Source organism: Haliotis rufescens, unplaced genomic scaffold (assembly GCF_023055435.1).
Source record: "Haliotis rufescens isolate VD_foot unplaced genomic scaffold, xgHalRufe1.0.p SCAF_8, whole genome shotgun sequence".
Lineage (NCBI taxonomy): Eukaryota > Metazoa > Mollusca > Gastropoda > Lepetellida > Haliotidae > Haliotis > Haliotis rufescens.
The window spans coordinates 46,170,668-46,184,453 of record NW_025964372.1 but is presented as its reverse complement, the minus strand read 5'-3'; the positions used below and the strand labels follow the sequence as shown (position 1 = coordinate 46,184,453).

Below are 13,786 nucleotides of genomic sequence, written 5' to 3'. Positions count from 1 at the left end.
GTATCATAAGACCACATCATTTAAAGCTTGTTATTCCTACCCTAGTTTTTAGTCGTAGACTATTTGTGAATTTTAATTGATGGCTAAAATTGACTACACGCACCAGCAGCTGAAGCGAAGGTGTAAATCCTGCTGGGGAACCGTGCAGGTAGTAGAAGTATTGTAAGTCCCCACGGTCCCTGGTGTGGTGGCCTAACTTTGGTGATCTACAGCCCGTTTTTATAATGTGTCGTCTGTTGTAATCTCATCATTGTATTGTTCTAAAACTAGTTTTATAATTATAGTCTGTGATATATTGCTAGTTGTGATACTGTCCTTCGACGACATTTTTTTAATACTTTTTTTATATATATAATATAAATGTATGACTTGCCCAAGTCACGATATGGCTGAAATATTGCCGATGTGACTTTAAATAATAACTCACTCACTCATTATTTGGTCAAATCCAAGTTTCAAAAGTATACTTTATTGTGCCCGGCAGTATATATCAAGTACATCCTGTCAGATAACAAAATAAATAATTTCATTTAACCAGGTAATATTTGTAATAATATTTGTCATTTAATGACCCCATAGACCAAAAGAAATGTGATAATACCGAAAAACTCTGTTTATTCCTGTGGCTGGTAAAATGTCCATGGTGATTATCCACATGGGCCTGAAGCCACAATCTATGTGGACGACCTATCGGAACTGGAAGAATTTCATCACTGATGCAAAGAACAGATGGCATAGTCTGTAGCGCCTCTCAGAGCCACGAAATGACTGCCGTTGGAATCGTGTGGGTGTGTGCTGTCGCCACTCGCTCCACGCATCACATGCTGGAGAAGAAAAATGTCATGATCACCACTGATATTATGAAGTCGATGTCAGAGGGGAAGCACTGATGAGTCACGTTGAACAACACACCAAGCATCAAAACATCTGACATATTTTATACTCACACGCAACAGAAACGCAAGTGGTTTTAAGCAAATAGGTAACAAACACGGAACCATAAATTGATACGAGTTTTAGCATGTAGTGAAGCCTGATGGTATTATCAATATTTTTGGTTGCATTTTGGAAGCCCCGAGTAAAGACGCAACATATAAAACGAATCGCCAAAACGCACCATTTCAATGAATAGGTGTGTATCATGCACAAATTTCACGAACTGTAGTGGGTATAAAACTGTGGCCGATTCTTGGACCTACCACTCCTTGGTCAACAATGCCACGCCTAACTCAAATTCAGAGAAACCAGGCTATCGGACGTTTAGAAGCTGGAGAGTCTGTCCAAGATGTTGCCCGTCATTTCAACGTTAACATAACCACAATGTACCGTCTCCTGCATCGATACAATGCTACACAGACCACAGATAACCTTCCTCGGTCGTCCTAGGGTCACCACACCTCGACAAGATCGGCAGATTACCCGTCAACATCAACGACATCCGTTCCTAACTGCAAGTGAAAGTGCTCAACAGACCATAGGAACACATAATCGACACATTAGCCGGGACACTGTGATCCGACGTCTCCGTTCCAACAACCTCAGATGTCGCCGACCAGCACGTCGTCCTGTTCTCCAACCACGGCATCGACAAGCACGACTTTAGTGGGCACAGGGTCAGCACAATTGGCGTCATCGTGAGTGGATGCGCGTCATCCTCTCTGATGAACGTCGCTTTTTGTCTCCCATGCAGACGGAAGAGTCAGAAATTGGCGGCGTCGAGGTGATCGTTTCGCTGACAGAAAGGTTGTGGAAAGGGATCCATGGGGTGGACCTAGCGTCATGATGTGGGCAGGGATTGGACTTAATGCGAGACTTGGACCCATGTGCTTTCTGAATGTTGGTGCGCCCAGTCCCTACAACTGCCGATGAACTACGCACAGCTGTTCTGGATGTGTGCAGGAGGATCCCGAGGGCCTTCACAAATCGTCTGATCCACTCAATGTACAGGAGATGTGTGGCAGTGATCAATGCTAATGGTGATCACACCAGGTATTGACTGACATTTTGGGTATTGACCCAAAACTGTGTAAGCCCTTAACATTCGAATAAAACAACTATGTCTTCAGTCAAATTTTTGTCAATCTTGTCCTATTAGTGTTTCTTGTCTTTACTGTTGAAAATAAATAACATGTATACTGCATACTCGACTTGCGTTTCTTTTGCGTGTGAGTATATATTGTACTTTTGAAAATTTCTGAAACAAATGGGAAAACAGGTTTTTGGAAAAGGTGGAATGTGTTTTGTGATTTGACACCGATAACCTGTTAATCTTCCTGGATGTTTAATGCTTATTAGAAGCTTAAGACAGCTATCCAACTGCAATCTTCATGCTCTCATGCTGTATCCCTACTCGTCACTATCCCAAACCCACCCGACCTCCTCCACCCCACACTACCCTTACCTACCCCACCAACACTACAATTACCTACCCCACCCCAGCCCATACTACCCTTACCTACCACACCCAACACTACTCTAACCTACCCCACCCCAGCCCATACTACCCTTACCTACCCAACCCAACACTACTCTTACCTCCTCCACCACACACTACCCTTACCTACCCCACCCAACACTTCAATTACCCACCCACCCGACACTACCCTTACCAACCCCACCCCACACTTCACTTACCAACCCCACCGCACAATTCCCTTACCTACCCCACCCCAGCCAGTACCACCCTTACCTACCCCACTCCAAACTACCCTTACCTAACCCACCTAAAACTACCCGACCCAAACCCACCCCACACTACCCTAACCTACCACACCCCACGTGTGCACACTATCCTAAAGTAACCCACCCAACACTACTCTTACCTACCCCAACCCATCCAACACTACCCTTACCTAACCCATCCCACACTACCATTACATAACCCATCCCGCACTACCCTTACCTACCCCCCACTATCCTTACCTACCCACCCTACACTACCTTTACCTACCCCACCCTGCACTATCATTACCTACCCCACACTACCCTTACCTACCCCACCCCACACTACTCTTACCTACCCCACACTACCCTTCCCTGCCCTACCCTACTCTACCCTAACCTACCCCAATCCACACTTACCTTAGCTACCCATCCTAAAATACCTTTATCCGTCCCATCCCACACTACCCTTCCCTACCCTACCCCACACTACCCTTACTTACCACACCCTTCACACTACTTTTACCTACCCCCACACTACCCTTCCCTACACTACCCTAAACTACCCCAATCCACAATACCCTTACCTAACCCACCGCACACTACTCTTACCTACCCTACACTACCCTAAACTACCCCAACCCACACTACTCTTACCTACCTCACAGTACCCTAACCTTCCCCACAACACACTACCCTTACCTACCCCACCCCACACTACCATTACCTTCCCTACAACACACTACCCTTACATACCCCGCCCAACTATACCCTTACACACCCCACCCCACACTACCCTAAACTAACCCACCCCACACTACCCTTACCTAACCCAAACCACACTACCTTTACCTACCCAACCCTACACTACCCTAACCTAACCCATCCCATGCCACCCTTACCCAACTCGAACTATCCTTACCTACCCCGCCCAGCACTACCCTTACCTACCCTTACATACCCCAACCCACACTACCCTTACATACCCCAACCCACACTACCCTTACCTACCCCACCCCACACTACCCTTACCTACCTCACCCCACACTACCCTTACATACCCCACCCCACACTACCCTTACATACCCCAACCCACACTACCCATACCTACTCCACACTACCCTTGCTACACCACCCCACACTACCCTTACATACCCCAACCTAACCTTCTCTACTCCACACTACCCATACTTACTCCACCCCACACTACCCTTACATACCCCAACCTACCCTTACATACCCCAACCTACCCTTCTCTACTCCACACTACCCTTACCCACCTCGCACTACCCTTACCTACCCCGCCCAGCACTACCCTTACCTACCCTTACATACCCCAACCTACCCTTACATACCCAAACCTACCCTTCTCTACTCAACACTACTCTTACCTACCCAACACTACCCTTACCTGCCCTAACCCACTCTACCCTAACCTACCCCAATCCACACTTACCTTAGCTACCCATCCTAAAATACCTTTATCCGTCCCATCCCACACTACCCTTCCCTACCCTACCCCACACTACCCTTACTTACCACACCCTTCACACTACTTTAACCTACCCCACACTACCCTTCCCTACACAACCCTACACTACCCTAAACTACCCCAACCCACAATACCCTTACCTAACCCACCCCATGCCACCCTTACCCACCTCGCACTATCCTTACCTACTCAACCCTACACTTCTCTATCCCACACTACCCTTACATACTCCACGATACCCTTACCTATCCCCATACTACCCTTATCTACCCCACACTACCCTTACCAACCCCATCCTATCCTTACATACCCCACGATGCCCTTACCTACCCCATACTACCCTTACCTACTCCACACTACCCTTACCTACCCCACCCCTTACTACCCTAACCAACCCAACCCCACACTCCCTTACCCACCCCACACTACCCTTACCTAACCCACTCCCTTGCAGACTCTTCGCTAGTGCATCCCACCCAAACGCTCCTTCCTACCGCTCAAACCCACCGCTGCACTCACGTTTGCAGTAGCCATCACAAGCTGCACTCCTCGTTTGCATGTCTGGGCCCCAAGACTGACAGCTCCTGGTGCGGGTATCGACTCGGACGCCTTGGCAATTAATCGGATCATGACATTCATCCGCAACCACCCAGTTGCTCCACTCACAACCCGATGTTTCCCCGGGCCCTGAAGCAGCATGTCAACAGCATTAAACATATACACATGTATACTCAACCAAATAGGATTCTAACAGGTACAACGGTCCCCAGATCACACGACAACACTTTCAATAGATTATATATATTCGTTATGTTGCGGGCTAAGTGAGATCACTCTCCCCACTGGGTATACCTTACCATAGGTACACGCATCATGAGTTATGATTAGGTACATGCAACATGGGTCATGATTATGCATTATGCAATATGGGTTATGATTAGGTACATACAACATTGGTTATGATTAGCTACATGCAACATGGGTTATGATTAGGTACATACAACATGGGTTATGATTAGGTACATACAACATGGGTTATGATTAGGTACATGCAACATGGGTTATGATTAGGTACATACAACATGGGTTATGATTAGGTACATACAACATGGGTTATGATTAGGTACATACAACATGGGTTATGATTAGGTACATGCAACATGGGTTATGATTAGGTACATACAACATGGGTTATGATTAGGTACATACAACATGGGTTATGATTAGGTACATACAACATGGGTTATGATTAGGTACATACAACATGGGTTATGATTAGGTACATGCAACATGGGTTATGATTAGGTACATACAACATGGGTTATGATTAGGTACATACAGCATGGGTTATGATAAGGTACATACAACATGGGTTATGATAAGGTACATACAACATGGGTTATGATTAGGTACATACAACATGAGCTATGATTAGGTACATACAACATGAGCTATGAGTAGGTACATACAACATGTGTATGATTAGATACACACAGTGTGCGTATGATTAGGTAAACACAACATGCGTTATAATTAAGTTCATACAACATGCGTAATGATTAGGTACACGCAACGTGTGCATGATTAGTTACATACAACATTTGTCTGATTAGGAACATACAACATGCGTTATGATGAGGTACATTCAACGTGTTTCATGATTAGGTACATACAACGTGCTGAGTGATTAGGTACACACAACGTGCTTTATGATTTGGGACATATACAAAATATCTTGCAAAGAACAATGAAGAACGAAGCATGGTTTATTTCACGATAAAAGATTGTTATATCAGGAAGTCATTTCAGGAGTTTCAATATGCGCTCGCAACTTGATGTTAGAGAAGCAGATAAACACTCGCTGTGGCCTATCGTTCCCATCCAAAAGTTGGCGAAATACCACAATCGGTATTGGGAGAAAAGGAACGGATAATCGGCGTGAATATTGTGAGAATATCCAGGAAATACCAAAATTAAACCCCTGTTCATAAAATGGACTTGTCCGACATTGCCGAGGTCGGGTGGTATTCCGGGAGTCATTATTAAGATACGGGGAAATATTTGTGAAGCCTGTACATAATATTAACATCCATAGTGGGACATACAACAAGTTCATATACCATATAAGAAATAAACGACTCGTGGTCGCTGTCTATCGTACAATAAAACACATGCCCCCTCATGGCTTATTCCCCCTGCAGTGTTTCATTGTACGATAAAGAACTACCACTCGTCATTTATTTCTTAAATGACAAGTCACTAATATTTTTCACTTCAAAAACAAGTGGTATATGTCCCCTGCCCATAAATATTATTCATAGCTTCACCGGGGTAACATTTAACATCACTGTCACATTGTCAACCCAGATACCATAAACAATTAAAAAAATTGATTTTGTTCCCCTGGGCTGACTATTCTTACAAAAGCAAAATAACTAACTGAAGAGTCAGTATGTTCTTACCTACCGCAGTTGTGAGCTAAGATAGTCCTAAACTTACTGATAACACAAGAAGAGCCCTACAGTACATATAGCTAGGAGTTGTGCCCACGTACCTATAACCCAGCAGCCGATCACCAGACACACCAGTAGAGCTCTATAAGGCATTGTGTGGTAGACGGAAGTCTCACTCTCTTGTGTTTGTGGAAACGCTTGAGGCTGGAAACAATCCAACATGAATAATTATCAACCATGACTAGAAATGCAATTTTGTACATTTTAGTACAGTAACTGTATATAGCGATAATCTCACCTCGAGTGTTTTGATATCAAATATATCAACACGAGTCGATACAGTCGCACTCAGCAATATTCCAGCTACATGACGGCAGTCTGTAAATAATCGAGTCTGGACCAGACAATCCATTGATTTACATCATGAGCATTTGATGGGATCGATGACATGCATCAACCAGGTCTTACGACAAGCATAGTCGCCTTTTACGGCAAGCATTGGTTGCTGAAGACCTATTCTTCCCGGGTCCACTTGTATCGACTAGTGTTTATATTTGTATCATATCAAAAGACATGAAGACAAACATCCTATGCAGAAACATTTACCGTATTCAACGTAATAAGCGCCCCGCTCTAATAAGCGCCCACGGCGATATTTGCTAATATATTGGCTAGAGAATAAGCACCCCCTCCGATTGATCAATGTACAAAAGACTTACTTATTCGTGTATAACACGTGTGTTATATGCATCCTTAATTATGGGAAATTAGATTCTGGAAAAATATATCTGTATTATATAAACATTTCAGGCTGTCAGCATAAACCACGAAATTTCTGATCTTTTAACCCTGTTGCGTTTCACCAAAATAATATTCTAATAAGAGCCCCCTATTTCTATTTTTGAGAGCGCCCTGGGCGCTTATTATGTCGAATACGGTAAGTCTAAAAAACGTAACAACAAAAAAGATCCTATAGTTTGCACGTGCCACGCAGTAGTGCCACACACGTACGGATGGTCTCATTCCTGATTTGACCCTTTCAAGGAAAGTCGAATAATCTCCGTGGACCATTATGTCTCTCAATCATATTGATTGTGCTTATTATACAGTTGTGATTTTCTTGATCCCATGTATTGTTTGTGTATGAACTAGCGACGCGGCGTCTGCAACGCGCGGAGCGTCTATGGGTTTTTGGCATGCTGGAAACTGGCTGAAAGCGTGCAGTGGCCAATACGTTCATTGTTGCACAGTATGTGGTCAGCAGACTACGGAACAAGTACCAACAAACCCGTCATGTTGACTGACGATTGACCCCGTTCAGAGCGGATCAGGTCAACGACAACGAGTAGAGGTTCGCTTGATTCGAAACCAGGCTCTCTAAAATCGAACTCAAACGGCACATCAAATTGCAGTAGACTTTCATCAGGCTACTGAAGTACGAGTTACGGGTTAGATGGTCAGAAATCGTCTACATGCAGCTCATATCATTGCTCGACGTCCACGTGTTGTGCCGCCCCTTACATCGCCATATTGCCAACAGACGTCAGTGGTGTACACAACGACGAAACTGAGGTAACCGTCGCTGGTCACGTGTCATGTTTTCAGATGCGTTCCGATTCACTTTGCACTTCTTTGATGCGCGTGGTCGCGTCTAGTGACGTCGACATGAACGTCAAGCCAATGTCAGAGCGAACCCCACTCCTTATTCTACAAGGAAGGGTCACTGGACAGGACTATCGGAACTACATACTGACGCCATTTGTTGTCCCGTTTGCAAGGCGTGCAGGTCGACGTGTTGTCTTTCAGTGCTCACTGTGCATGAATTGCCATTGCTCACCTTCAGCAGCACAATATCCAATGAATGCCCTGGCCAGCAATTGCCCCAAGCCTTTCCCCCACTGAACACGTGTACACGTACGAAAGGCTCGGAATAGGCATTTCACCTGAATATCATCAGTCCCTGCGAGGACCGCCTCCGTGGTCTAATGGTAGAGCGTCCACCCGTAGAGCGGGAGGTCCGGGGTTCGATCCCCAGCCGCGTCATACCGAAAGACGTTTTAAGATTGTACTTGTTGTTAACCTGTCTGGCGCTCGGCATTAAAGGGCTAAAACAAGGACTGGTCGGCTCGGAGTCAGTATACTGTGTCTGAGTGGGGTATTCATGTTAAACTGCGGCATGGTATCTCAGTGTGCTAGCACTATAAATCGGCATCAGCCCGGACTAGTACAAGCAGACACACACCCACACACACGTGCATGCACGTCGCTATATAAGTGCAATAATCTTGGACGCGACGTTAAACCCCATTTCACCTCACCTCACCTCAGTCCCTGCGATGTGTCTCTCCTAGAATGAGCGTCTGTCCGGATAGCGGAAGGTCGGTGGTAGGATCCTCAGCCGCGTCATACCTTAAGCAGTCTCATTAAAATCAGAGCTTAGTTCTCGCTACCGCTAAACAAAGACCTGAGGACATCCCAGTATAGGTCACGTCAGAACGACCTTTCATCCGACCAATCAGAGCGTCGCTTACCAGATCATGGAAGTGACAGTCGGAATGTGATTTCTATTCATGCATCCTCGAAAACTTTAACACGGAATATTCCGAACTATAGTTACGGGTTTAGCGACTGAATCCATACAATCTAGACCATCTATTAGCGATTTCAGAATGTACTTTTGTTCAGGTTTCAAATTTTTAATCGAGAAATTGTCAAAATATGTTTCGAAGCGTTGTCGCCAATTTGAAAATAGTGCCGTAAAGCACGAGAGAGCTGCCTTCTGATTGGTCATTCCATTGGTCGGTCAAAGTTCGCGCAAGGTCGGTCTGACGTGACCCGTAATGGGATGTCCTCAGATCTTTGTTTAGCAGAAGCGAGAACCAAGATCTGATATTAATGAGGTTGTACCGTAAGAGGTTTAAAGAAGGCGCTTGTTGTAACACTGCCTCTGGATTAAACAATGACTGGCCGGCTCGGAGTGTATTGTGTCTGAGTGGGTATTCATGCTGCATGGTAGCTCATTGGGCTATCCATATAACCGTCAACAGTCCGGACAAGTACAAGCAGCCCTCACACACGCACAACCTTAACAATTGGTTACCATGACGTCACAATCAAATGACATCACTAATGGCTCCGCTACTGAATCTGTTAGCAGTACTTTTTACACTTAAGAAACTGCTTTTTACTTTCTACAAACTAAAAAAGTTGGAAGAATGATGTTGGATGATAAATAAAATCACACCCTCGTGTCTTGTGATATCAAATATATCAACACTTGTTGATAAAAGTGGAAAAAAAACTCGGCAAGCCTCTGAGTTTTCCCACTTTTATCAGCTCGTGTTGATATATTTGATATCAAAAGACAAACGGGTGATATTCTCTATATGTATGCCTCGTTATCCATCTTTTCGCGATGTCACCCATGTTAATCGTATGGTAGACTTCACATGATTTAAATTTTCCACCTTATCTAGTTTGTTTTATAACATTGTGATATATTAGTGAGTGAGTGAGTGAGTATGGTTTTACGCCGCTTTTAGCAATATTCCAACTACGGTTATAACGCACACGCTTATAACGAACTTACGGATATAACGAACTTACTTTTTGGTCCCGACTACTTGCTGTAGTCATGCTGTATATGTACTTATAACGAACTACGGTTATAACGAACTAAAATTAGTACTCCCTTTGAGTTCGTTATAACCGTAGTTTACTGTAGATTGATTTCGTCACATTATGGCTGAGCTGTTGCCGTAGAGTAAAACCGCTCGCTGTTATAAGTAAATTCAGAATTTGAAGCCCAATATTTAACATCCATTTACAATAATAACAATAAAAAACACTTCTAAAGCATAACATGTTTCCAAATTGTAATAAAGAGTTTACATTTAATTACATATACGATATTTAACATAATGAAATGTGTAATTTGAAAACCGTAACATCGGTTTGTTTAGACTTGCCCATCCTGTAAGTGTTGGTAGAAACCCACAACAGGCCAGAAATGAAGTCTCATTCAACTGAACAGATCTGATCAACTTCACAAGGATTTTGAAAAAAGTTTCACTGATTTTTGAAGTGATGCAAATCATGTGCGCCAAAGGGGTTTTCATAATACCTAGTCACTTTATCAAACCTTATCAAGTATTACCTACCTGTACATGTAAGAAATAATGATTGCTTAAACTAAACTGTACCCGTGAAGATCTGGGGTAGAATAGGTCTTCAGCAACCCATGCTTGCCATAAGGGCGACTATGCTTGGCGTAAGAGGCGAATAACGGGATCGGATGGTCAGGAACGCTGACTTGGTTAATGCATGTCATCGTATCCCAATTGCATGGATCGATGCTCATGACATTATTCACTGGATTGTCTGGTCCAGACTGGATTATTTACAGACCGCCGTCATGTAGCGGAAAAAATTGCTGGGTGCGGCGTTAAACAACAAACAAACAACGTAACTAACTAACTAATTGTACGATGATGAAACTTACCTGTCAACGCCGGCATAGGATTAATAAAAAGGTCTCTCTCTTCGGAATGCATTTATATATGGAGGCGACATTAATGCGATATCTATCGCGCTTTACGCGTTATTGCTCAATGGCGCAAGTAATTCGCAATTTCTCGTTAAACCAGCACAGGTAGCCCTTGGTTTATTGCGGACGCATTAGATATTTATGCTAGGTATGTTTGCTACTGAAAAGAATGTTCGCTGTTATCGTTTAAGGCTAAATATTTTCAAAGAGCGGTAATGTTAATGTACGTAAAGAATTTGTTTATTTATCATGCTATGAAACTGACAAAGTGTATAAATGTAATGGACCCGTGAAGATCCGGAGTAGAATAGGTCCACAGGAACCCATGCTTGCTGTAAAAAGGCGACTATTCTTGTCGTAAGAGGCGACTAACGGGATCGGGTGGTCAGTCTCGCTGTCTTTGTTGATGCATGTCATCGTATCCCAATGCTGACAGAGTCAATCATTGGATTGTCTAGTCCAGATACGCTTATTTACATACCGTCGTCATATTGCTAGCATATTGCTGAGTGCGGCGTTAAACAACAAACAAACAAAACAAAACCTCTCGCCGTGTTACACAGAATATCCACCCCTTATGAAATACACACAGGTAATGCAGTCAGTGATAACCTTGTTCTTCATGATATGGGCGTGTCCTTAGCAAAAGCCTACATATTAAGAAACACCTAAATATCCATTTCTGCATAAATGAAATTGGTTTATACTTACTCCAGCACGCGTGATTTACCATACATTAATGTGTTATGGGCAGATGGCATGCTGCTAACTATATGGTCTGTCTGTCTGTCTGTCTGTCTGTCTGTCTGTTCATCATCATTTTATCTCCAATACATATAGGATACACGCCTTTGCGTACAAAAGTTGAGTACAGACAGGTTTCAAAAATTCAGTTTCGCATTTATTACTTCATTTGCATAATATAGATATTTGGCTAGATTTGTAATAATATATGTATCTGGTGATGACAGAAGCATATTAAATTTATGAACGTTAGGATGACAATAGATCTTTGCTATGAGATATAGCTGCCGTAACTTGACATAAGTTCGACAAATAAGCAGGAAGTGGTACTCGGTTTCAACAGTCTAATTTACAAAGTTTGCATTTTCTTATATTTCTTTGAATTTTATAATGACGTTCAATTTCCAAAGTATGACAACTCAGTCTGAATCTCGAGAGGGTTGTTTTCATATTTTGCGAATTTAAGAATGACAAATAAGGTTCATATTTAACACAAGTTTTAAAGAAGGTATAAAATGTCATTTGTGAACTTGCAAGAAGTTCGCTATGCCAGATCTGCTGAAAATTGTCTTTAAAACATATTAAGAAAAACCTTTCGGTTTCCATACATTTGAAACATCAATACATCTCCGAACAGAATCTCTGTCTGTTGTATGTTATACATATCATATCACTGTATGAATGTAGGAATACCTGTATATTTGAATATGTGTATATTCGAGTGAGTGAGTCGAGTTTTACGCCGCTTTTAGGAATTTTCCAGAAATGGGTTCACACTTTGTACCCATGTGGGGAATCGAACCCGTATCTTCGGCGTGACGAGCGAACACTTTAACCACTAGGCTACCCGACCGCCCTGATTGTGTGTATGTGTTATGGTATATGTGTTTACATATATTGCCATTGTGTGTTATTCTCGAGGTGAGTAGCTGTGCATATGTGTTTGTACTTATGCATGTTAGGGGCCTAGGATTTTGTATATATCAAGAATAGATATCTTTTTCAGCTATAGCTAAACTATTAGCCTGAATGTGTTTTTTTAAGAAACTCACCTTACAACAATATATTTTTTTCTACGGCCCGATGCAGTATTATAAGTTTATGCCCCAAACTGGGAAAATGTGAGCATGTATGTTGAGGTGAATTCTATTAAGTGTTTGTGTCAGGATTTGCCCTGTTATTGGGATGTATATGTGCGCGCATACAGATATGTTGTTGGTGGGTACCTGGGCCCCGATAGGATTGTACACCTGTATATTCCTATCTGTCATTTATGCATGTAATTATTACATTATACTTTGTATAAAGGGGCGGTCGGGTAGTCTAGTGGTTAAAGCGTTCGCTCGTCACGCGGAAAACCCGGGTTCGATTCCCGACATGGGTACGATGTGTGAAACCCATTTCTGGTGTCCCCCGCTGTGATATTGCAGGAATATTGCTAAAAATGGCGTAAAACCATATTCACTCACTTTGTATAAACGTATTTGGAAGTCCCCCTTCGGCCGAACTAACTCAGTGGTCAAAGTCCTCGCGGTGTGCTGTGCATGGTTCCACCCATAGCCGTGCATGATTGCAATACCAGATCCGCTATCATACTTGGGGTACCATCCACCGACTCTGGCCTCCACAGGAGATATCGCTTGTGTGAGGTCAAGTGATATCTCCCAGACGATATCAGTACAATGAAATTGCATCACTGTGACGTCACCGGTTACCGTGATATGTTTGAGTAAACTCGTCTGGGACTCTGGTCTGGGACACTCGTCTGAGACACTCGTCTGGGACACTCGTCTGAGATACTCGTCTGGGACGCTCGTCTGGGACATTCGTCTGGGACACTCGTCTGAGACACTCGTCTGGGACTCTCGTCTGGGACTCTCGTCTGGGACT

At 43.4% G+C, this 13,786-nt stretch overlaps 1 protein-coding gene across 1 annotated transcript; it reads right to left on the bottom strand.

Moving 5' to 3' along the window:
• Positions 1–598: 598 nt before the first annotated feature.
• On the bottom strand, positions 599–8,949 carry LOC124143630. Its single transcript, XM_048389466.1, has 4 exons — positions 8,930–8,949; positions 6,708–6,810; positions 4,673–4,840; positions 599–824 (listed from the first exon to the last, which is right to left on the bottom strand). The coding sequence occupies exons 2-4, from the start codon at positions 6,757–6,759 to the stop codon at positions 688–690; spliced, it is 357 nt and encodes a 118-aa protein (XP_048245423.1). The 5' UTR covers positions 6,760–6,810; positions 8,930–8,949; the 3' UTR covers positions 599–687.
• Between the last annotated feature and the right edge of the window lie 4,837 nt (positions 8,950–13,786).